The following is a 23,082-nucleotide window of genomic DNA, read 5'->3' as shown; positions in this document are numbered from 1 at the left end:
TTATTAAAACTTTTAATAAAGTGTAAAAATTTGTGCTAGTTTGGTCGATTATTTTTAATACTGATCCTTTGATATAATATATTGTTATAATTTTTTCAATTTTAAAACTATATTTTATATATATTACTATGTATTGAATATATAAAGACCATTAATTTTTCCGTCATGTTATACATAACGCTAAAGTTAAATATATATCGCATAAAAAAAAGTATAAAAATACTAACTGGAGCTGAACTTTTTTTGCTGCTATACGCGCCAACTATTTATATATACATGTATATTTGTGTGTGTGTGTGTATATATATATATATATATATATATATATATATATATATATGTATATTTATATAAAATAGAGAATATATAGCAGAATTATATGGCAAAGGGGAAAATGCGTGAAAATCTTTATTAAATTTATCTTTTGTATTAATAACAGTACGATAATAATATTTTGTTTATTCTCGAAGAACACGTGGTGAGGCGGTTGACAAGAAATTCAAATGCCAAGTGACGTTTGCGCATGTTCGATGTTTTTGGCGCCGCGGCGCCAAACGTTTCCCGCGACGCGTTTGCAGTTTCGCGCGAGCTTGCGATGGTGAAGGACGTTTTGACGACCGGTGGAAATTTTGGTGAGTTAAATTCGAAATAAAAATTAGAAATTTGCGAAATAAAAGTAGCATCGAGAACTCGCAACAAGTTTTCCAATCCAAAACAATGAAACATTGTCAGCGAGAAAGTTTTTCTTTATATTGTATAAAAAGAGCAACGATATTAGATACATTTACAGCTTCGAAGAATATTATTTCTTCAAGTAGAAAATTAATTTGCCTTTGTGTTCTTTTCAATACAAATGTCGTGTATATATTGTTTATCCTTTTTATACAGAATGATATTACATAATAATCGTATAATAGGGAATATGCAAGGTATATATTAATAACCTCACTTATGTAAAGACTTTTTTCCCATGCGTATTCAAAGTTGTGTAAAGGTTAAGAGAGAAAGGTTAGAATAATTACAAGAGCGATTTATTTATATATATATATTTTTTTTTTGCACAGAATCTTTGTTGAAAGGCGTGAAATAAACGGAGAGATTTATCGCACATCCCATGATAACTCAAACGAAGGACTTGGCGAAGGACGTCGGCGATATGTCTACCTACGAAAGGCCGAGCGACACGCATCATCTAACGACGATGACAAGAATCGTCGGGGTGTGCACTGCTGTTGGTGAGTCGATAATTTATCAAATTTTCATCGAGTCGCGAGAGAAAGATGTATTATTAAATACGTGGAGAAGAAGATTCGACAAAATTTAAGAATTTTTAACAGAAGGGAGAAAAAGAAAGCGACAAGCGCGAGGGAGAGAGGGGGGGATGATGATTTAATATTTAATTATATCATAAAGAATATAATAAAAATATATATATATATATATATATATATATATATTGTTTTTCTCTCATTTCTGTCAAATGGTCTAACATAAGTAGAGTTTCGCTCGGTCAAATTTTATCTCGAATAAGACCTCGGCGGGATAGAAAACGACATGGGCGCCCTTATAACTTTTTTCTAGGGGGGGGCATGTACTGTGTACATATACTCAGGTGTGCGTACGTGTGTGTGTATGGTGTACACACACACACACCACACTATTTCGATATATATTTATGTTATAAATTTCAAACAAAAAATTATTTGGTTGACAATTATAAAATTATTCTAAATTGAAAAAATTAAAATATTAAAATCCAAGGGGGGCATTTGCCCCCCCCCCCCAGGCCGCCCATGGAAAACGATCTCTTTTCTACTTTGAACGAGAAAGGATGACGCGCGAAAAACACTCCACTTTTCATTACCGCATGAAAGGTAATGAAAACAGCTTGTCTATTTGCGGGACTCTTTACATCTGCTTAATATTAATGGATCGTTATAATGCAGCGAGAAGACAGTAGCTTGATCCTTTGAACAACCTCCCTCGCGGTTCGCTCAATGATGTTGTTTAAATAGCCACCATTGGGCTCTCAAATTGTTTTCTTTCACGGTGTAACCGCAAAAATGTCAGTGCGTGTAGTAGTTCTTTTTTCTCAAAAATTATTGTACTTGACTATCCTCTCGAGAGATTCGTCTGAAATAATAATGGCAAAAAAGAAATATATACAATCGCATTTAAATAATATTGAAAATTAAATATATCTAATGTAGAATATTAGTAGGAATATTAATATTATGAACAATATTAATAAAGTAATAATATTGAAATATATTTTCAACTAGTAAATAATGCTTAAAATTAATTCGGAGGTTCTTTATTCGCGCCTTTATCTCGCGTTTGACTCTTATTAGCTTCTTTTTATTTATATTGAAATAATATTAATTATTTATTGTACATGCAGAGTCTGATTAATCTAAATAAAATTAATTTTTTTGGTTTTATAAAAAGTTACGCTTTATAGAAAAAATGTTAAATTTTTTTATATATATAAAGAAATGTTTTTTTTTTAAATTTACAAAGAGCTTACAACAGATTCGCATATATATGTATAAAGTAATTTATTTAATATAATATATTAAACTAATATGTCTAAATATATGTTAACAAAATTAATAAAATAAAATAAATCGATACATCTAATATTAAACATAAATAATTGAAAACAATAATTGAATAAAATAACGCAAAAGTTGTCCTCTAATGGATTCTTACGCTTAATAATCGTCGGGCTGTCAAGTTCCTATATTGATGACACGTGTTTTCTTTGCTTTTGATGGGCTCCATCCCCCGTTCTCTTTCCGCACGCTGTGACAAACAATAACGAAAAATACTCTCGGCAGATCCGATGGAGTTCCCGATGGTCCATTATCCCCGAATGAATGGCGATAGGTTTTTTATTTTATTTTATTTTTTTATATTTTTTTATATTTTTTTTTGCGAAAACCGTCGCGTCGGAAACGCCATCGAAACGTCGGGCGATGTCGCGACGTTGCTGCTGACTCATCTCATGACGATCCGAAACGGTTACGGTACGGGATTAATTGCCCGCGACAATCGCGCTTTGGTGGTCGCGCTTTAATTGATAACATTCAACAACCCTCCCTTACGGGGGAGGTGCAATTAGTGTGCGCGATCGGTCGAACGAGGAATCGGCGGATCATGTTCAGACCACCGGCGGTATCTCGATCTTGTAACAGGCCATTGACGTTTAATCAACGTGCGCAGTTTCCAGTGCCAAATGGCCGCGAGGATTAGGGAATCGCTAGCCGGAATTCCGCAGCGGATTCGGCTGTGCGGAATATATTGTATATACAGGATGTATATTCCATGTTTCTATTTCATGGGTTTTTTGGGGGGAGGGAATTTGACGAATTTTTTCCTACTGACCCCCGTTCCTTTTTCGAGATCTCCTTCTCTCTCTCTTCCTCTTTGTATGTGATCGCACCGTAAATATCGCGTCGCACAAACATAACTCTGTCTCGGTAGTTTGCCTATTTGTCACCCACCCTCACAAAAGTGTCGACGACGACTCTCGGTGGAAAAGCACCGTGGGGGAGTTCGGAGATTTTTTTTTTTTTTTTTAATTGGTCAACACGAAGTGCGAAACGAAATATTTTACGCGAGCGGCGACGTAAAACAAAGCGACCTATTGTCAAAACTATTCTAGACACGCAGGAATCGCGTGTTCGCGAATTAATGTAAAAAGCAAAATATTTTCCCGTGTAACAAATTCATCCCGCTCGACGGGGTGCCGTATTTTTCTTCTTTTTTTTTTCTACCATTGCATAATAATGACGCACGCGCGACTTGTTTCGCGACGTTTTTATCGATTTAGTCAGTTTAAATTTGTTGACGATTCGCGGTGCGGTGGTTAAACAATTGCATATACGCGACCGATAATTTATAGATTAGTATTATATAACACGAGGGAGAAAGAGAGATGGAGACAAATTTACTGGTCATTACGTTTTGGTCGGCCGCGTAATAATCTCTCTCGTCGCGGCGCTTATTCTCGCTGGAAAATGGAAATATCGGTGGAAATAAATAAAGAGCAGCGCGAAAACGGACAGTGCAACTGCAGCTGCAGCTTGCATCGCGACCGCAAGCGACAGCATAAAACTGCCTGACAGCCTCAAGCAAACCGACCGTTATTTATGCCGTTGGCACGCGAGATGCGCCCGCATTTGCAATACCAAAAGTTTTTTCGCTTAATCCGAAAGGGGTGAGAAAGAAAGAAAAAAATACCACCCTCACCCCCCTGTACTCTGATACGATGCTTTCGCGCTGCGCGAATTGACGCGTAAATTTTTTACGCGGAGATACATATTACTCTTTCATCGCGGGCTGATAGAGAGAACGTCGAGGGTCGAGAAAAAGCTCACGTTAGTTTGTCAAGGAAATTCAAAATTGAAAGGGAAGAGCGAATTGCTTAGGACTGGGAGGCGGAAATCTGAGAGATGGAATTCTATATGTGGCCCCTTTCTCCCTCTAGATATATCTTCTCAAATCGCACGCGGATAAAATCGCCCATGGTGGAGATAGACGGAGAGAGAAACAGCGCAATTCTCTGACCACAATTGGAATTTATAGAATTTCGAGAAAGTCGAGTGGAGCAAATATATATAAATATCGAGGGCTATTTATACGTACAGCTAGATATCGGCATTTCGTTATCTTGGCCGGGCGACGATGCGGAAAAGCCGCAGTCAGTAGTCGAGGGCTTTTCGCCCGCGTTTTTCCGCGCGCTTGTAACTGGAAAACAAGCCTCGGGCCATCCTGTTCTCCCCCTTCCACCCCCTCGTCGCCACGGCTTCCTTGCACTTGCACCCTCGTTTTAGACGGCGCTGTCGATAAAACACCGTCGTTGATTTACTGTCGCGGTGTACGTCGAAAGACTTATCGCGAAATTGCGCGCGAATAGTCGAGCTTTTTTACGGAAAAAGAAATGTCGATACACACGGGAAATACGCGAGGTATCTTTTGCGAGAGATATATATATTATATATAAATACCGTTATTATATTGTATTAGATCGCGCAAAATTGGCTCGTCTGAAAAATTACCGAGGTAATCCTACTCTCTTTCGCGGATAGAATCACGCACGTTAACGAAGACGGGGATGAAACCTTCTCCGTGGCGGAGAACAAAGGAGGCGATCGATTCATCGCGCGATAGAATTTCGAACGCAAAACACGAAGAGACATAAATATGGAAGGAGCGAGACTTGATAACCTTCGGATATGATGAAGGATTTCGGTCGTGAAATCAGTCCCTATGTCTGTTATTTTTAGCTTCTCTCTGTGAAAATACATTATTTCGCTGTAGAAGCTCGCAGTCTCTTGCTTAGAGAGAAAACGCTCCGGGGAAGACACCGTGACACATCACGTACTCGAATCGTCGTCGTCGAAGTGATCGAAAATCGTGATAGTCGAATACTAGGTAGATGCGCGAATGGTTCGACGGTCGAGATGAAGAGAGGAAAACACATTCCGTCAGCGTCCTCGGCGATGTCGAACGGGGGGTTCAACTCGACCCGAGGGAGCGCCGAACTTTCGATTGCTCGTAACTCAGTAACGAGGATAAACTGGGTATTTTGAGCACGTGAAGCTCCACCGGAACAGCTTACCGAACTTTGCACGCGTCCTTGTTAGATATATATCTATCGTTCGAGTATCGTCCCCCGGAGTTTTTCCCGGACGAGAGCAGGTTGTCGATGCAATCCTGTTCTTTCCCGTTCTCTTCATCGTATCGTTTCCACTTTTGAAGATTTTTTGGGGGAATTGGATACATTTTTTTCTTTTTTTTTTTAGATCCGAACCGCGCTCTTGACTCCGTCACGTGCTCTTCCGCGTGCTTTCTGGAGTTTGTAGGGTTTCGAGATTAATGAGAAAGAGTGAGAGAGAGAGAGTGACGGAGAGATACTCGTTAACTGGAGCAAGGCTTGCTCCTCTATCCGCAATTCGACAAGCCCTGGATCTCACATTCGAGTATTTTAATTAGTTTTGGGAGTTTGCTGGCATCGCGTGTCGAAATCGCTGCCACAGCATCCTGAAATTATAAACTGCAATCTGATTAACTTCGTCGTCCTAGCTGGCTTGTTTACAACGTAAACATTATAGATCACCTTTGCTCCTTTCGCGTTCAAGGCACGTTGTTCACACGATGTAGTCCATTATACAATTTATAATTACATATATATATAGTCATTATTTTTAAAATTTAATACACTAATAAATTGTTGAGAAACATTTAATAATGATATACATATTTATCGAGGCAATTGGTGAATATTGTGAAATAAATAATGTGCTCAATATCCATCAATTTGTGTATATACATATATATACACCTATGTGTATATATATAGTTATAAATATAAATAAATAATTACATAAATATATTCAAAATTCTCGTCTCGCAAATTAGCGCGCGCGCGCGCGCGCTCATCAGAGGTATACAATTATAAAGAAAAGCCAGCTAAATGAGGATATTTTACAAATAATGTCCAAGATAATCTGTAATAGATACCGTTAAACGTGATTAATTTCAATTCAATCGCGACGAGTATAGACACATGCGGATTTCGGCTGGATTGGAAGCGAGAGTTTGCGAGGACGGAAATGTAAAATTAGGCGCAATTAGGCAATCGCGACGATAATTTATAGCCCCGTTTGCGGGAGTATATCGCGTGCGTGAGTGCACTTGCCGTTCGTATCGAGGCGTAAATCACCGCTAATTTGTGCACGAACCGCGATTATCCGCCGCCGAGAATCAGTCCGCGGCCAATACAAATTACATCTTTCATCGTCGAGCCCCATTGGAATGCGTATTGTGCATCCAGCGATATAGGATACCGTAACTCTCGAAAATGGATTAAACTCAACTTTAGCCGCGAAATTATCAAGGTAATAATGTTTTTCCTATACATATTCCTTTACCAGAGATTTATATGAATCATTTTCAATATTAAATGTTTTTTATAATAAGTAAATAAATTTAAAAAAAACATAAACAACTGCAAATAAATTGATAAATAAAAAATAAATTAAAATAAATATATATATATAATAAAATGAATAATATATTATCCATTATTAAAAAGAAGATGTAAAGTCGATACTCGCATATATCAAAGACATTACATTACATTACATTTCAAAATTTCAATTTTGAATGTTATACGCGAAAATTAATCAAACTATAAGTCGTAAAGCAATAGGCATGGGCGGATTTTCATTTAAAAAATTTTTTCAAGGTCTTAATTTTCGCGAAAAACGTTTAAACTTTGAATTGAAAAATTAAGGCCTGTGTAAGTCGTAGGACATTCGCTGCTCATTTTGTAGGTCTTGAATAGACCCTTAAAACGCGCCCACAGTGAATGTTCTACGACTTACACAGGTCTTAAATTTTGAATTCAAAGTTTAAACGTTTTTCGCGAAAATTAATCGAGTTTAAAGTACTATAACATTTTATTTAAAACATATTATTTAAAAATTTATATTACGTACTATTATTTTAAAATTTAATTAACAAATTAATGCTTTAATCAGCTGACTTTTATCAAAAAATATTAATCAAGTTTAAACAAACTTTATATAAAAATATCATTCTTTTTTACATAAAACCGAAGAATGCGCTACGCGCGCGCTTGTGTTGTTCTAGTATTATAAATAAAATAATAATATATATAATAAATAAAATAATAATATATATAATAAATAAAATAATAATATATATAATAAAATAAAATAATAATATATATGTATATGTATATTTAATAAATATATAAACGTATAAAGAAATATATATATATAAAATAAAATAAATTGATAAATAAAAAACTAAATAAATACGAATAAATTGATTTATCGGGTATCACAGAGTTTCTCTATTTTTTCTCACTCTTTTTCTCATTTTACGAAACTTGTATAAACCGGCAGTTTCGCAGCAGCGTAGATTCGAGAGGCAATGTGGAATAATATTCCGAAACTTTGGCGAAAAGTAGCATATGTGGCGGCGCGAATGCAAATGCAGACGCTTGGATTTATCGCGCGATTCCTTTAGCCGCGTGTCCCGCAAAAACGGCGTTAACTCGAATTTACTGCAGATGAAACATTTCATCTCTTTTTCCCCGTAATCTTTCAGTCGCGGCGAGATATTTTAAGCGATATATATGGAAGCAATGCGAGAAAGAGCTCGCGATTCTTCTCTCTTCGCGCGGTAAGAAGCTCACGGTAGCTATACGTACAGCTTTTTGTGCTCGTTAATTCTGAAAATGCGAGCGATGAGAAGCAAAAATCTCATTAAAATCTTCCGGTGGCCGGATATTTTCTTATTCTCGCATCCGGATTCGATTTTAACTGTGTCTTAAATTATCTTTACACGGGAACGGAAACTGAAGCGAGATGACGGAATATTAATATTTTATATTAATATTTTTGTGAGATTTTGTAGGATACTGAGTTTCTTTATTCATTAAAGATAATATGGATATCTCCATATTTTACAATAATGTGGAAATATAATAATAATAATAATTTATTTTAATTAATAATTAACATACTTCCGCGAAGCTATTCTACGTGAGTAGCGCAAATGAAAATATTCTGATGAGATAATACACAATGTGTATTAAATTTAAACACACACACAGTACATTTACATATAAACACGCAAATTAAAAACTTTTAGTATTGATAAAATTAAGAAAAACAGTATTATGTAAAAATTATATATAATTTAAAGTAGTTTATAGACGTTATAAAGTTTATTTTTATATTTAATTTTTTTATTTACATTAAATTTAATATTTATATTTTTAAATTTACTATATTTAATTTAATTTTTTTTACAATTACCATCAAAAAGAAAATATTTAATATTGAAATTGTAGAAATTGTATACAATATAAACAGCTCGACACTCTTCTCGATTTTGGTAAGTGAAAATTGACTAAACTCATTTGAGGATACATTTCCACGTTAACTGTCACATTTTCGCAATTATATCCTATTTTTATTCAGATTCTTTTCCCTTTTTATTCTTATCGCGCGTTATTTGTATCTGTGAAATCGTGTTAATCAATATTTTTCACACTATTTTCGCAAAATAGCTTTAACCAATAATTTATGTGATTTCTTTTTTCCGAGAAATAATTTGAACAACGTGCTTGTCCCAAGATAATGGTTTAATTAATTGTCCCTGCGCTGTTCATGTATAAAACGCAATATCAACGTCTCGTGAAAAAGCAAACTTTCAGAAATAATCAAGATAAATCTCTCGTATTTTCCTTGAAGCGCAAGAGAAGCGGTGTCGAAAATATAGAGGAATAACGGATCGCTTTATATAAATAGTCAAAATTAATTGACATCTCGCTCTGTTTTCTGTCTCTACATCTAGATTAGATATCTCTTACTCGAGAATGTGTTTCAAATTTTAGGTCGAAGTGCAATAAAGGCAGAAACTCTCTCGATAAGCGCCGCATTCCTCGATGGAATGCGGTTTCGAGGTTTTGCGAAGTTGGTTATGAAAGTTTTCACGGAAAATTCGCGTATATATGCATATATTTCGCCTGTGCGATATGCAGGATATTGCTATAGGGTATACACGTTCTCGCGTTTTTTTCTTTTTTTATAAATAACATTCGTTATTTTTTTATATTTCGTGCAGCCTCGAGTGTTCGTTGATGGCTTCGTAATTGCGGAAAAATTAAGCTTTAGTGGTTGGAAAAATTTCTCGATAATTCGATACACGAAAAAAAGGAGAGTGCAGAGTTGATGCCTGGCTTTATTTATACATGACTTTGTTTGTGTTTCTCTCTTTGCTCTCTTTCGTTTGAATCTCCTTATGTCGCGCTCGTATCCGTGAAGCTGGAGCTTCTGGCGTAAAGAGATAATGCCTGCCTAGGTATATTCACTGCCTTTAGGATCTTCCTTGTAGAGGGTGGTGCAGCCGGTGTAAACCATGTGGAAATTCGCACGCGCAGCTGCAAACTTCGCCCTGTGGGTTGACATACTGTGAATCATAAGTTTATATCCGCGGGGACTCATCGCGGTAAAGTTTAAAGCCATGTCGTAGAGGAGAAGAACGGTCTCATTCCTTGTTCCAACACAGGGTACACGCGTCTGCACGTAAAGGGGTCGTCGATAATGAGACTATATTCTCTCGATAGGAGATTTGCCTTTCTTGCCATCTCCAGAAGACGAAATATATCGCGCAATTTTAGGAGCGAAACACGAATGGCCGAGGAACACGCGTTTCTTCCCATTTACCGTAATTCAGGATCGAAGAGGAGTCGACGTTTAATTTGAGAGATTATTTATTCCAAAATGTTGGTCTTACCTATATTTATGGAAAGCCGCCTTATTCCTGGAGAGGCTTCTAAATAAAGCCAAAAATCGAAGCCATTTTTACGCGTTAATTCTATTTACGAACGTCGAAAACAATTTCAATTTAGCTCTGTGCCTTGCTATAATAAAAATGTGCGCATAAAGATATGTTGGCAAATATACTTATATAATTTGTCACCGAGTTAAAATATTATATTTTAATTATATGCTCCAATATGCTTTTTTAAAAGTTTAATATAAGAAAATAATAATTATGTTTACTTTTTAAGATTTAACATATATATTATATCTCCAAGCTTTTTTCTATCGGCCCAAATAATTCAACATATAATGGCAGAGCCGGGGCGAGACTACGATAATGGGGAGTCTGGCATTTTATATTATCATGTCCCTACACGCGTATTCTAGAAACTCGTTGTAATAAAAAAATATTACACGCATTGAAATGCTCGATGTAAAAATATTTTTATTAGGCTGTATAAAAATATCTTTATCGCGTCATATGGAAAAGCATCCAATAAGAGCGATCAAGGGTTGAAACCGAGGCGCCATATAAAAAATATGAGAAATTCTATGCGAGAAATATCAGAATTATTCGGATCGAATCTCTAAGCAATCCTTCAATATGTTCGATACATATCGTATCCTGATTGATTAAGTCCAAAAAATAAATGAGGAAAAAGCGAAGTTTACTTACAAAAATTACGAAACACCGGTCGATCTACTTTCCTGCGTATTACAGCGAAAGTTTCGCCGAGCCAAAAATTTTCTCGGCACTTTGGGAATTAACTGCGAGTCGCTCTCTTCAATTTTAATTTCTGTGAGAGCCACATTTGTGTGTGTTTATGTGCGCATATACACACATATACCGTGATGTTTTTCACACTTTCCTTTTTACTTCATCGCGCACAATCTAAAGTGCAGGCTATTGTGAACGTACGCGAAATTCGTTGAGAACTCGCGGATGCGTCGCATTTCCCGTGATGCATTCTGCACGTGTGTATATATATGCATGCGTAATACGAGGAAGAAAAATTGCACGGCATATTTATTACCGACAAATTTCGGCACTCTTTAACGTTTCTTCTTCCGCGAACATTCAAACTCTGCAAACAGAAATTTATAATGTATAAAGTAAAATGTGCATTGGAGGGGGGAGAAGAGATTGAGGTACTTCCTCTCTACCATCATATAGATTTTCTCGTCAAACATTTACCAAGATATCGCAGGCACGTATATATATATTTTTTCCAAGGAGATGTTAGTAACGTCGGATCTTTTCTAAGCGAGGCGGCGCATTTCGCGAAAGTTGTTCACCCGATTTTCTCCCACGCTTTCTTTCTGCTCCGTCCGCTTTATCGCGACCTCGAGGCGACGCGGGGATCGTCGTCCTTTTTATCTCTTTCTCTCCCTCTTGCGCGCGAGAAAGTTTTGATGCTGCTCGTCACGGCGGGACAAATCGAATCGTCGCGATGGAAAACTCGGCGAAACTCAATTTCCATCCTCCGTCGCCGGAAACGCGACGCCGCGCTCGTTCGACGCATCCGCGGGATCGTCTCGACGACGGAGGACGGAGGGCGAGAGAGGATTCCCTTCGATTGCCGTGGATTAAATTAATTCCACCTCAATTCTGTACATCAAGAGGACCCCCTATATATTATATATATATATATATATATATATATATATATATTTACGCTACGACGATTTTTCAGCATCGTCGAGTTTTGAGAAGGAAGGAAGCGTCAAACGTCTAAGATTCCATTTTCAGTTTTTTTTAAATTTATCAGTTTATAGATGAAAAAAATATAATTGATTGAAATCATAAATATTGATTAAATATATAATTGATATAAATAAAAAAGATATAATTAAAATAAAAAAAAGATATAATTGATTGGAATCAATTGTGCGAGCAAGATTTTCTTGGAATTAATTAACTGAAAACGAGAGCGGAGAACTTTATCACCTCTGTTTGGGATCCAATTCGCGCGTGAAGTTGATTTCCAACTCAAAGACACTAGAAACACGGCGAGGAGTGTTGTTTCCCGTTGTACATACGTTTTGTTCCCTCTTACACAGAGTGATATCGGTCGGCCAGGAGAGCGACACTTTCCGGAAGCTAATTGGTCTAATTATATATTCGAGAGTGGTCCGTCTTAATTATCGCGCGCGCGCTTTCGTCCTTTCAGGAGGGACACCCTTGACGACACGAGTGAGTGTTCGCGGCTAATTGCGTTCTCTAATTGAATCCGAGACCGGAAATTTGAATTACTCCGCTCCGCTGCTAGCCGCGAAAATTTGCTTTCACGGGACAAAGCGACGAGGGAGAAAAAAGGAGGGAGAGAGAGATAAAAAGAGGAAGATATATATATATATATATATCGAGAAGGCTGGACGATCGAGTAGAGATAGGAATCCAATCGCGCCAATCTGTCTTCGTTCCCGCGACAGAGGAAGAGATTAAGGAAGAAAAGGCTCGATCTATTGGTCCACTATTCATCCTTAAGCAGGCTTTCGCGAAAGAGCGGACCATCACCCCCTTCTCTCTCCCCTTTTGCATTTTCCACCTCGCAGCCGTCCAACCTTTCTCTCACCCTCACTCTCTCTCGGTACATCGACACTTTGTCTCTGCATATAATTTTCTTTAGTGTTATGCTTTCGTTGGCCTAGTGTAATTGAATCAACGTTGGTGAAATGTCAGCTCTACATCAACATTTTCTCGCGAGATTAAGCGGTTATTGATTTTTCAATCGAATTAATCATCGTGGCAGCGCCTGGCATTAAAATACTCGTTCGCGTACGAGAGAAAATATCCCGTTCATGTAGATTGTAGATGATGTGAAGATCTAATTTTCGAGAGAACGACCAAGTCGCGGATGACGACCTTCTTTTGTCGCTGGGAAGATAATGGATATATCCTCCGGCGAATCGCATCTTAAAGGACAAGCTCCGGAAATTTCACTCGCGACTATTCTGACGCTGATCGTACAGGTGACCGGACTCTTGTTCCGTTGAACGTTCGTCCGGCGAACACGTCCCATGTTCAACAGAACACGGGAACACGAGAGAACCCGCCAATCTTGCGAGTTTCCGGATTCTGGGAAACGCGGACTCGCCAATATTATTTTTTTTTTTTTCAAGACTTTATTTACTTATATTCGGAAAGTCGCCTCGGAACGGAAATTAAAGCCATAATGGAAATTGTAAAGTAGAAAATTTAATCAAAGATTAATTATATTATATATGCTTTCAATGGGACGGACTACGCGAGCCGTCTATTTACTTCTTCTTTCCTCTCTTCTTTCTTTTCTATAAAATGAAATAACCGACACGCGAAGAAATAATTACACGGGCTATTAGAGAACTTTTATTTGCGCCGCCATGTTGCAAACGCAATTAACAATTGCAAGATTGCAGATACGTTTTGCAAAAAAAAAAAAACTTTATCGTTTCAATTTTAATGATGAATCAAGCTAGTTGAGGGAATTATCCGAATAAAACTAACGGCCTTCTCCTCTTTCCTTGTCATCATCTCCTGCGGAAGCGAGAATCATCCGGTTATGGCAGCGAATTTTGTCGTGGCCTCTTCCGGGGTGGTTTGCCAGCTCGTAAATACATAAAATAAGAACATACCGCGGGGGAAAGAAGATGAGATGGACGGGTGCGGGGAAGAAGCGCAAAAATTTTCCGCGAGTATTCTCTTCTCGACGACAGCCGAAAAGATCCTAAATGCACGCGTCGTCCTCTGGTCGGATTTTCCTTTTATTAAACTTCACGCGACTTCGTCCTCTGAATAATACATCGCGCTCGCGTTTCCCCAAATTCGTCGTTGGACTCTCCGCAAACACACACGTTTACACATATATATATATACACGTGCATCTCCCCTCGCCAAGAGTTTCTTGCGAAAGGAAAAATGTAAGCTGCGTCGATAATTGCGAAGTTTCGCTTCCAGAGTAAATCGTTTTTATTCGCGTCACCGTGTTACAAATGCAATTAACTATTGCAAAATTATAATTGCATTTGTATAACATGGTGGCGCAAATAAAAGTTCTCTAATAGCTCATGTAATTGCTTGTTCGCAAGTTGGTTATTTTATTTTATAGAAACCCTTTGATCCAGACCCGCTCTCTGCAATTAGGACCTTTCGCGAACTGCTCTTTGATATCTCCCTCGTTTTCCCTCGTTGTTCAGAAATTGCCTCTGATCCGGCTTAAATTGTGTTCTACATGTATGTCCGAAAATTCCGTGTTGACGATAGAGCTTTCGCTGAGCTTTCGCAAAACTTGTATGCGAGAGAAAGACACCGAGACACTTTAATTAAATCTTCTTTTTCAGAATTTTTCACAGAATCGATCGAAATTCGCAAATTTCAACTGTCAAGGATCCGGATTTTCGAAAAATTTCGTCACGTAAAGTCAGTCGCATCTCGTCGGATTGATAGAGCACCATTTTCAGAGATCCAAGTACTTGCAATTATCACCGTCATACGTTCATTCACCGTTGTTTGACGTTTTAGATATTATATGTATAGGGATCGTATGTACTGTATATGATCCAGCGATATCTCCATTTCGATTAATTTAAATTATTGAATCGAGAAATTGCAGTTCTTTCACACCCGGATGGTTTAATAACTGCATCTCTTTTTGCTCTAAAAAAAATTATATTTAGAAGATGCGCGCGTATCTGTTTCTCGTGTCGAAAATTTGGCAGCTCGTTTCATTTACAACACAGTGTTTGTGACGCGAGGATGAGGCATCGCCTGACATGTACAACGTGCATTCTCCTATGGGGGCAATTACATTGATTCGAGATGATCGGCTTTGTCCCCTTGTCTGTAGTAGGCGTTCAAATTGAACCACTGCTTGGCGAGAAAAAAAAATCCCGTTCGAACCTACTGTATTGATTTCCTGTCAGGGCAGGAATATAGTCAATCCATTGTGCACATGATACTTGCATAGAACACGTATGTATTCTCTCCAACGTTCACAGAATAGAATAATTTTATACCGAGATATCGCGCGCGAGGATTTATATCGGGATCTCTCGATATCTTGCTGTAATATGGTTTCACGGTTTTTTTTTTAAATATACGTTCGTGTCTTTCGATGCTTGATATTTTTCGAATTTTTAACATCACATGTAATAATCTATATTATTCTTTTTTAAGATGAAGAGGTCTCTCGGCAGAATATATGCGCGGCGCATTTTCGACAAGATACATTTCTCGAAATTTTTTCGCGCTCTTAAAATCGTCGTTTCTTCTTCCAACATTTATTATCGTAACGAATTATATATAACAAACGGCAAAAGATTCCGACGTATACGTTCGTCACGTTCCACACGTTTGGAATGCATGGGCGAATTTCAGAAGCGGTAATTAATGCACCGGCATGCATACGGAAGCACACGGAGGGGGGAATTTATGCTGCGAAGTATCCTGCGGGAATATCGGTGTTTCACTCTACAGAGAAGATGGATGGATATATAAAATTTTCCGAAAGAGAGAGAGAATGTCGAGAGAAATATTTAACAAAAATTTAAATATGTATTAAATTTAAAGTATTAAACTGAGATTAAAAGTCAACTTTCTATCCGACGCGTGCGAAGATAATTAAGTCAAGGACATATAAATAATAACCGAATAAAATTATACATAAATGATATTCAATATGAAATTAATATATAAATATTTAGGATGTAATGTTAGAAAAAAAATGTAATAACTATTCGATAAATAAGATAAAAAAGAATTTTATTTTTATTTTATCATCACATATATATATTTGTGAAGCAATCGTGCAATTTATCGCAGTCGAAATATATTTCGCGAAGATTCGTATGCGAGCTGCAACCGCGGTTATAAATTACGCGAATCTCGTTCGGCGTAAAATACGATCGAGGAGATCGATCGCCTGCGAAATATCGGTTATACCGCGGCGAGATGGAATTCATCAGACGCGGGATAGATGCGGGAGAGATGCAATCTTTTTGATCCTCTTTCTGTCTGTTGCAGTTGTGTGCGGCGTCGGCGCGGATGTGGCGTACCATCGACACGTCATGGGGCTTTACGTTACGTGAGGATAATTCAACATGCGTATACCGTAATTCAATTCACGCATTATCAGCCTCTTGCGCGCGCGTTATCGCGATTTCCGCGACATATCGACACATTTAGATCCCGTCTCGCGAAGAAGAAGACCGGGCTATATACAATAGATAGGGTGGGTGAATCAAAGGGTGGTGGATCGACGGGGGAGTAAACGTCATCCCCGCGAAATCAAACTCCTCGGGTCTCTTCGGATCTCTCTATAATCGAATCCGAAATTATACGAAGGAGTGATTTAATTTTACAAAAGAGAAATTTCCGTCCATTCCTTTTAATTCATCTGTTTCTTGCAGGGCTATTTGCCCATCTGTCAGAGGCAGCGACAACCCAGTACGTTCAATGATTGTATTGCGCTCGACAGTATTGCAAGAGAGTGCTTTTAAAAGTTATTATCAATATTATACTATTATTATTATTATTATTTAATTTATATAGAGTTATGTCGTCGAGATTTATTTAACGCTGCAAAATACAAAAATAAATAACGCTGACATTTTTTTTCGAAATTTTCTACGAAGCTGATAAAATAGCTGAAATTTTGGGACCTTACGCGAGACTTATCGAGGACGCACTCGATTTTCGTTCTTGCATCCTGTTATGTAAATAATAGTATAATATAGTAATGGTAGATATTCGTAATAAGAGACACCCGTGTATGTAAGTTATTTATGTAAACAGAGCGGAGTAACACACTCCGCTTTTAAGGGCTAAACATGAGCTTCTAATTTATCTACGGCATATCCTCTCCATTATTCTTGGCCTTTTATGCTTTGCGTACTCTCAGTTGTGTGCTCTAATTACGATTCCTAGATGAGAGAGTCCGCTTTGTCGAGTGTACTAGCAGTGTAATAATTAAGCGCGACGAACGACGCTGAAAATCTTTACGGCCGTTCTTACTTATCGAGCAATTCGTACGATTCGATCCGTCCTCGGATGGAAATCTAATTTACGACTGGGATTTTCAAGGATTAGATTATCAGAAACGGAAGCGCGATGCTGGAACGAGATTATCTTTAAGGCAAGGTATTTACTCGGTCACGGAGAAGAAAAAGTGAACAGGTCGAAAGTCTTTCCCCATCAAACGATAAGTTCAACGTAATAATCTTCCGAACAAGCTTGATAAATTTTGCAATGTAATACATACGCATTTTAGAGTATCTTTGCAATTTTCATTTCTTTTGGTGATTCGATAGATTTTTTTAAAACTCACCTTAGACAATTTACATTCATGAAGAATTCACAGGATATATAATTTTTAGAAAAAATTTTTAAAAACTCACACGCGATATAAGACTAAGGCCCGATTGCACCAACGTCATTTTGGTTTTAAGCGAGACTTAAATATATGTTTGTCTTTATTTATTTAGAAAGAAAGATAAAGATAGATACATATTTAAGTCTCACTTAAAGCTAAAATAATGTTGGTGCAATCGAGCCTTAATGAAACGATTGTCCTATAAATTCTGTCAGATTGTCTAAAGTGGCTTTACATCACGCGTACAATTTTTTTAATTTATCGACAATGTTTATGCGACACAATTTCGCATTAATCGCGAAAGATCTAATAAAAAATTCCGCGTTTCGAGAAAAAGGACGATAACTCTTAATTAGATACTCTCTGGTGTCCGCATTTTTTTCACAGACGGCGCCGATGTATATCATCTATGTGCGCAATGAAGTCGAGTGCCACGACGGCGAAAAGAAATATTTTCGACATTGCTCACTGCAATTTTCCACTGGCATCTCACTCGCTCGCTCTATACACACTTCCGGGGAAGAATATCGCGGCGAGTGGGAGAGATTGAGAGAAATGTTTTACATTTTTTACGCAGAGCCTCCCTCGCGTTTTACGCAAGAGGCAGTCGGCGCCCTTAAATCATTGATAATACACACTGCATGGGGCATCGTGTGATTCTCCCCGGGATACAAATCGCAAATCTCCCTTACGACCGACACAGTCGAATCACGTTTCCGCGATATTGACATTGACATGAATTTTTCTCTTATAACATAATTATTGTTATTTATGTCCTCGTATATCTGTGTAAAGAGCGGCCCTGGGTCCTTTATAGAAACTATAAGTTCGCTACTCTATGTGTTTTTCTTATCCCGATTCTCCCTGTCTCCATCGCGTTCCTTCGAAAAGTTGTCGTTGGCGAAGACGAGCGCGTTAAATTGTTACGACCCGTGTGATTCGATCCGTGGAGCGCAAAGTTTCGTACCGTACTTTCCGTTTTCTCTTCAACTTGAGAAGCTTTCTTAATTCAAAAATATACATCTTGAATTACAGGGCGGCATCGGGCGCGATCTTCTTCCTCGAAATAACTTGGGCCATCACACTGTTTGTGCAACTCTGCGTCAGGTATGCCTGTGTAAAGAAATAATAGCTTTGACAAGATCTTGTTATATGCAAAAAAAAGATATTGCTTTCTTTTAATTTCTTTTTTTATTTATTATCTATATTCTTCTATTTCGCCAATTTATATTATATATATATTATATTTTTATTTATTTAAATTTATTTTGTTATTTTTGAATTAATATTTAAATTTTAATGAGTTAGATTAAAATTAATTAAATTAATATATAAATTTATTTGTATACATGATGTGTATTTTAGTTTATTGGATATTGTATTTAAAAACTTTTATATATTAATATAATAATTTTATAAATTAAGTAAAGATATGAGACATTTTGATATATATATATATTTTCCGCGGTATAATATAACTCACACGAATGTAACACAAATATCGAGATATAACTTTGCAAATTGCCCGAAACTGGTTCGTGTATATTAGAAACGATAAGCTGGACGAGCGCGCAAGGGGTTAAAAGGGCCCCGGGGAACTATCGTCGAGTCCAAACCGCCGTGGCAGGATAACACGGAAAAGAAGCAACGCAAAGCCAGCCGGCAATTACCAACCAGGTCGGAAGTTTGCCCTAGTTTTCTCCGCGTTTCTCCCGACGAGCGGATGAGGAAGCGCGGACCACCGGCAAGCGACTAGATAACGCTTTACGATGCAAAAGACGAGGCCTTTACAAGTAGTCTGTCTAAACCAGATAAATGCGTCAAACGCGAGCAAGGCTTGGCTTTGAGATTCAGATCTTTGTATCTCTAAAGTTAAGGGACGAAATCTGTGTAAACAAAAAAAAAAAAAAAAATTAATCGAGAATGAAGATATTATTCTGATTCGTATGTGAGTGTGCGAATTTATCTCTCTTTATTTTTAACGATTAATTTATCGCGGATATTTTTTATAAATTGAATTACGAGTTTTACATCTCTCTCTTCGATGTTCAATATTAGGTAATTCGGTTAAACGTTTTCGATCAAAAAATTATACCTCGATTGACCGCGCGTGGCTGATCAGCTTTTCAGTTGCCATCCAAGTTGCTCGTATCGATCAGCGCGGAACGACGGCCAATGAGGACGACGTCGCCAGCATTCTTCCTAGCTTAGCTTGGTATAGCTCTAGTATGTGCTAGGGGAGAAAGTAGTAAAAGAAGTTGTACGGTTTTATCGCGCAACTTAGCTTAGCGATCCATCGCATCGACGTTACTTTCTCGGTGGAAGTTTATGTCCTCGACGACGACGGTGCCATTAAAACTGCGAGTCGGAGCGATCGATCACCCTGCACAGAGGATCCACCATCCACCTTCCGCTCGATTGTCTCCGATCGAGCGGGAGGGACGAGAGAGAAAAAGCAACACATTTTCGCAGATCTTTTTTTTATTTTTTTTCTATCGCACGGGAATAAAAATTCATTCAGAGAATAATTTAATTAAAAATATTTCAATACATTGTGATTGTGTGCTAAAGAAGTATTGAAAAAGAGGAATTCTTCTCTGAATTAGATTTTTGTTTCATTATTTTCTCTCGATTCTCACGTTTAAAGAGAAGACCCTTATCTTTGTGTGTTCTCGCAATGTCGTATAAAAAGATGACTATCGATGCTTTTCTTCGTTCCGTCGTCGTCATAATAGGATTAATCTTCTGCGAACTGTTGATTAGGCGAATTTAGCAGTCTGTCGTGAGCACTAATATCGCTACTTTTCCAGACGCATGTGATAATTACTGTCTACTTCCGCGGAAATTTCTCTGATAATTTCGAAGCTTTGGCAAGTGGCTTCCAAATAATTTCCTCCTCAGTATGCTCACTGCGGATATTTCCACGAAATTATATTACAAACGAAATCGCTACCGAGCATGTAAGCCAATGGTTTAATATAATAATTACACACATACATATACCGTATGTGTGTGTGTAAATAAAAATAAAATTTGCGTCTGAAATGTCGACAAATAAAAATTCAATACTTTTATCAAAAGATTAAACCTTTTCGTGAAAAGATCAATTTTTTACATAAAACTTTTGCAACATACAATTAAGAGAACGTATTGTAAAATTTGTTAAATTTATGATGAGATATTGACAAGTTTTTTGTTTTGAAGTAAAAAGTTTTTCTCTTTTTTTGTACAATCAGAATTCAATTTAGTAATGAGCGACATAAGTATCCACGACGCGAGAGGTTGGTCAATGAAGAACTCGTCTTGCTGTTCCGCTCCTTAAAAAAGAAGAAGAAGAATTGAATAAAAATTGATGAAGCTATAACAAGAACTAAAGCTGATTGCTTGTCTGTGCAAAAGTTTTGTTTGTCAAATGTAAATCGGATAATCTCTTTACTCTTGCGCACGCATCACTGCTCATGTAAATATTTCTACAATATTTGCAAGTATTAACTCTCTCCGGAGTATATATATACATACATTTCGTTTGCTTCTTCTTGACGTCAATCATTTAATTAATAATTAAAAATTATTGGCAAATAAAATTAATTATAGCTTTAAATCGACATTCGATATACACATATATTATATGCATGATTAAAATAAAGCTTTGTGCGAGAATGAAAAAAGTTAATTTACAATTCTATTTGACTCAAATAAATAGCGTGTGTTTATGTATGCGTGAAATGTGTATATTAATTGATTTAGTATTTAGTTGATCGATTAATTTATTTGTTTTAAATACACGGCACACGTTATTCTCTTTCTCTCTAAAATAATATTTGTAATTTCGTAAACTGGTGAATCTCTTCCTGTGGGGAAAAAAAAATAATTCTGGCATTGTTTTTTATGCAGAAACGAGGATTCTTTTTGCTCGCGTTGTTGGTCCAATGTCCTGATAACCACGCGAGGCTGGCGAAGAGCGTTATTGTACTTACCGTTGTCCTGCGTCCTAGCATGGCGACCCAATAGACTTTGGCTCTCCTATGTTGCGGGTAAGAGAACGCAAACTCCTTCAGCGATTCCTCGTTTCATGTCCCTGTGTGAATTTCCTGATACATATATACATATGATTCCCAGCCGGTCTGTTGGCGGTACTGTCCTTGCTGCATATTGCATCGAGCGCGCTAGGACGACGAGATCCTTGCCAATCGAACGCCGGGACCGACTCGGTAGGAGAGAGTCTCTTGAACTCCAGACAGGACAATTACGATCGCTTCGAGGAAGTCCTAGTGAGTATCCTCAAGATCCTTGCGTCCGCCGTTGAGCTCGATAAATCTTGTAAGAAATCTGTCCGCACTTGTAATCCATTCATGTTTGACGGAATATATAGAAGAAGAAAATCCATATATATTTACAATTTAGAAATTTATCAGCTCATTTCTTTAATACAGGTCAATATCTGACTGACCTGCATTTTAAAATTTGAGATCCTCGATAATATTGAAATATTTTATATATTATATAATTTTTCTTTCATAGAGAATTTTTTCTTACAATTTTTCTGACTTATTTTGTATATCGAGATGAACTCGCTTTGTTTTGGCTTATTTGTATTGAAATAAATTCAGATTCTGCCGCGCAAAATACACATTAATATTTATTACAAATTTTGTTTGTCGCGATTATATCTATCAATCATTGTCTGCTTCGCGAGGTGACGGAGGTTCTCGATGACGGCGTGTCAGGAACAGGGCGCTGTCCCGGGGACAGCGATGGCGAGATATGACACGAGCGACGGCCCTCCTGGGCCAGCGAAACCGACGAGGACAGCGAGCTTGAACAGAGGACATGTCAAATCGCCACGTTATCTTAGTCCTTAGACTTGAGAAATCTCCGATTCGATCTGATCCTGCGTCAATCGAGAGCAAACGATTTTGCTCGCGGCGAGGAAACGAAGATGATTAGAGATATGAGCGAGGCCAAAATAATGCCTTCTAAAGTTGTGCGAATTAAATGACCGAAAAGTGATTTTGTATGCGAGATTTAGTCTAAATCTAAAGAAGAGAGCATACTGAACTTAATGATTTTTCAAATCTGCGTAAAAGGATCTAAACACTGATGATGTAGTAAGAATTGTATATTGTATGCGCGTGCGCACACGTTTGGAGGAATGAAAAAAAATGCGCATATTTTTCTTAGATAGACATTCGTTTGTTATAGATGATGATTTTCTATGATTCTATATGTATCAGAACGTAACAGGTACAAATGTATAATATTGTAATAGCATGATACGTACAAAACAATTATAAAAATTTCGATAATGCGATCATTCAGTATGCTATTAAATTATTGTATACACGTTACGCGATTGCTAATAA

At 37.3% G+C, this 23,082-nt stretch overlaps 1 protein-coding gene across 1 annotated transcript; it reads left to right on the top strand.

The window, feature by feature from the left end:
- Positions 1-381: 381 nt before the first annotated feature.
- On the top strand, positions 382-23,023 carry LOC145940381 (uncharacterized). Its single transcript, XM_083045473.1, has 7 exons — positions 382-632; positions 1,065-1,235; positions 16,372-16,432; positions 18,755-18,826; positions 21,614-21,753; positions 21,839-21,990; positions 22,416-23,023. Exons 2-7 carry the CDS (start codon positions 1,115-1,117, stop codon positions 22,485-22,487), a joined length of 618 nt encoding a protein of 205 aa, XP_082901599.1. The 5' UTR covers positions 382-632; positions 1,065-1,114; the 3' UTR covers positions 22,488-23,023.
- The last annotated feature ends 59 nt before the right edge of the window (positions 23,024-23,082 follow it).

This window comes from Prenolepis imparis, unplaced genomic scaffold (assembly GCF_030444845.1).
Source record: "Prenolepis imparis isolate NDT839.2.m4 unplaced genomic scaffold, iyPreImpa1.0 SCAF_9, whole genome shotgun sequence".
NCBI classification, from domain to species: Eukaryota; Metazoa; Arthropoda; class Insecta; order Hymenoptera; family Formicidae; genus Prenolepis; species Prenolepis imparis.
Note: the sequence above shows the minus strand (reverse complement) of the source record. Positions and strands in the feature narration are given on the sequence as shown.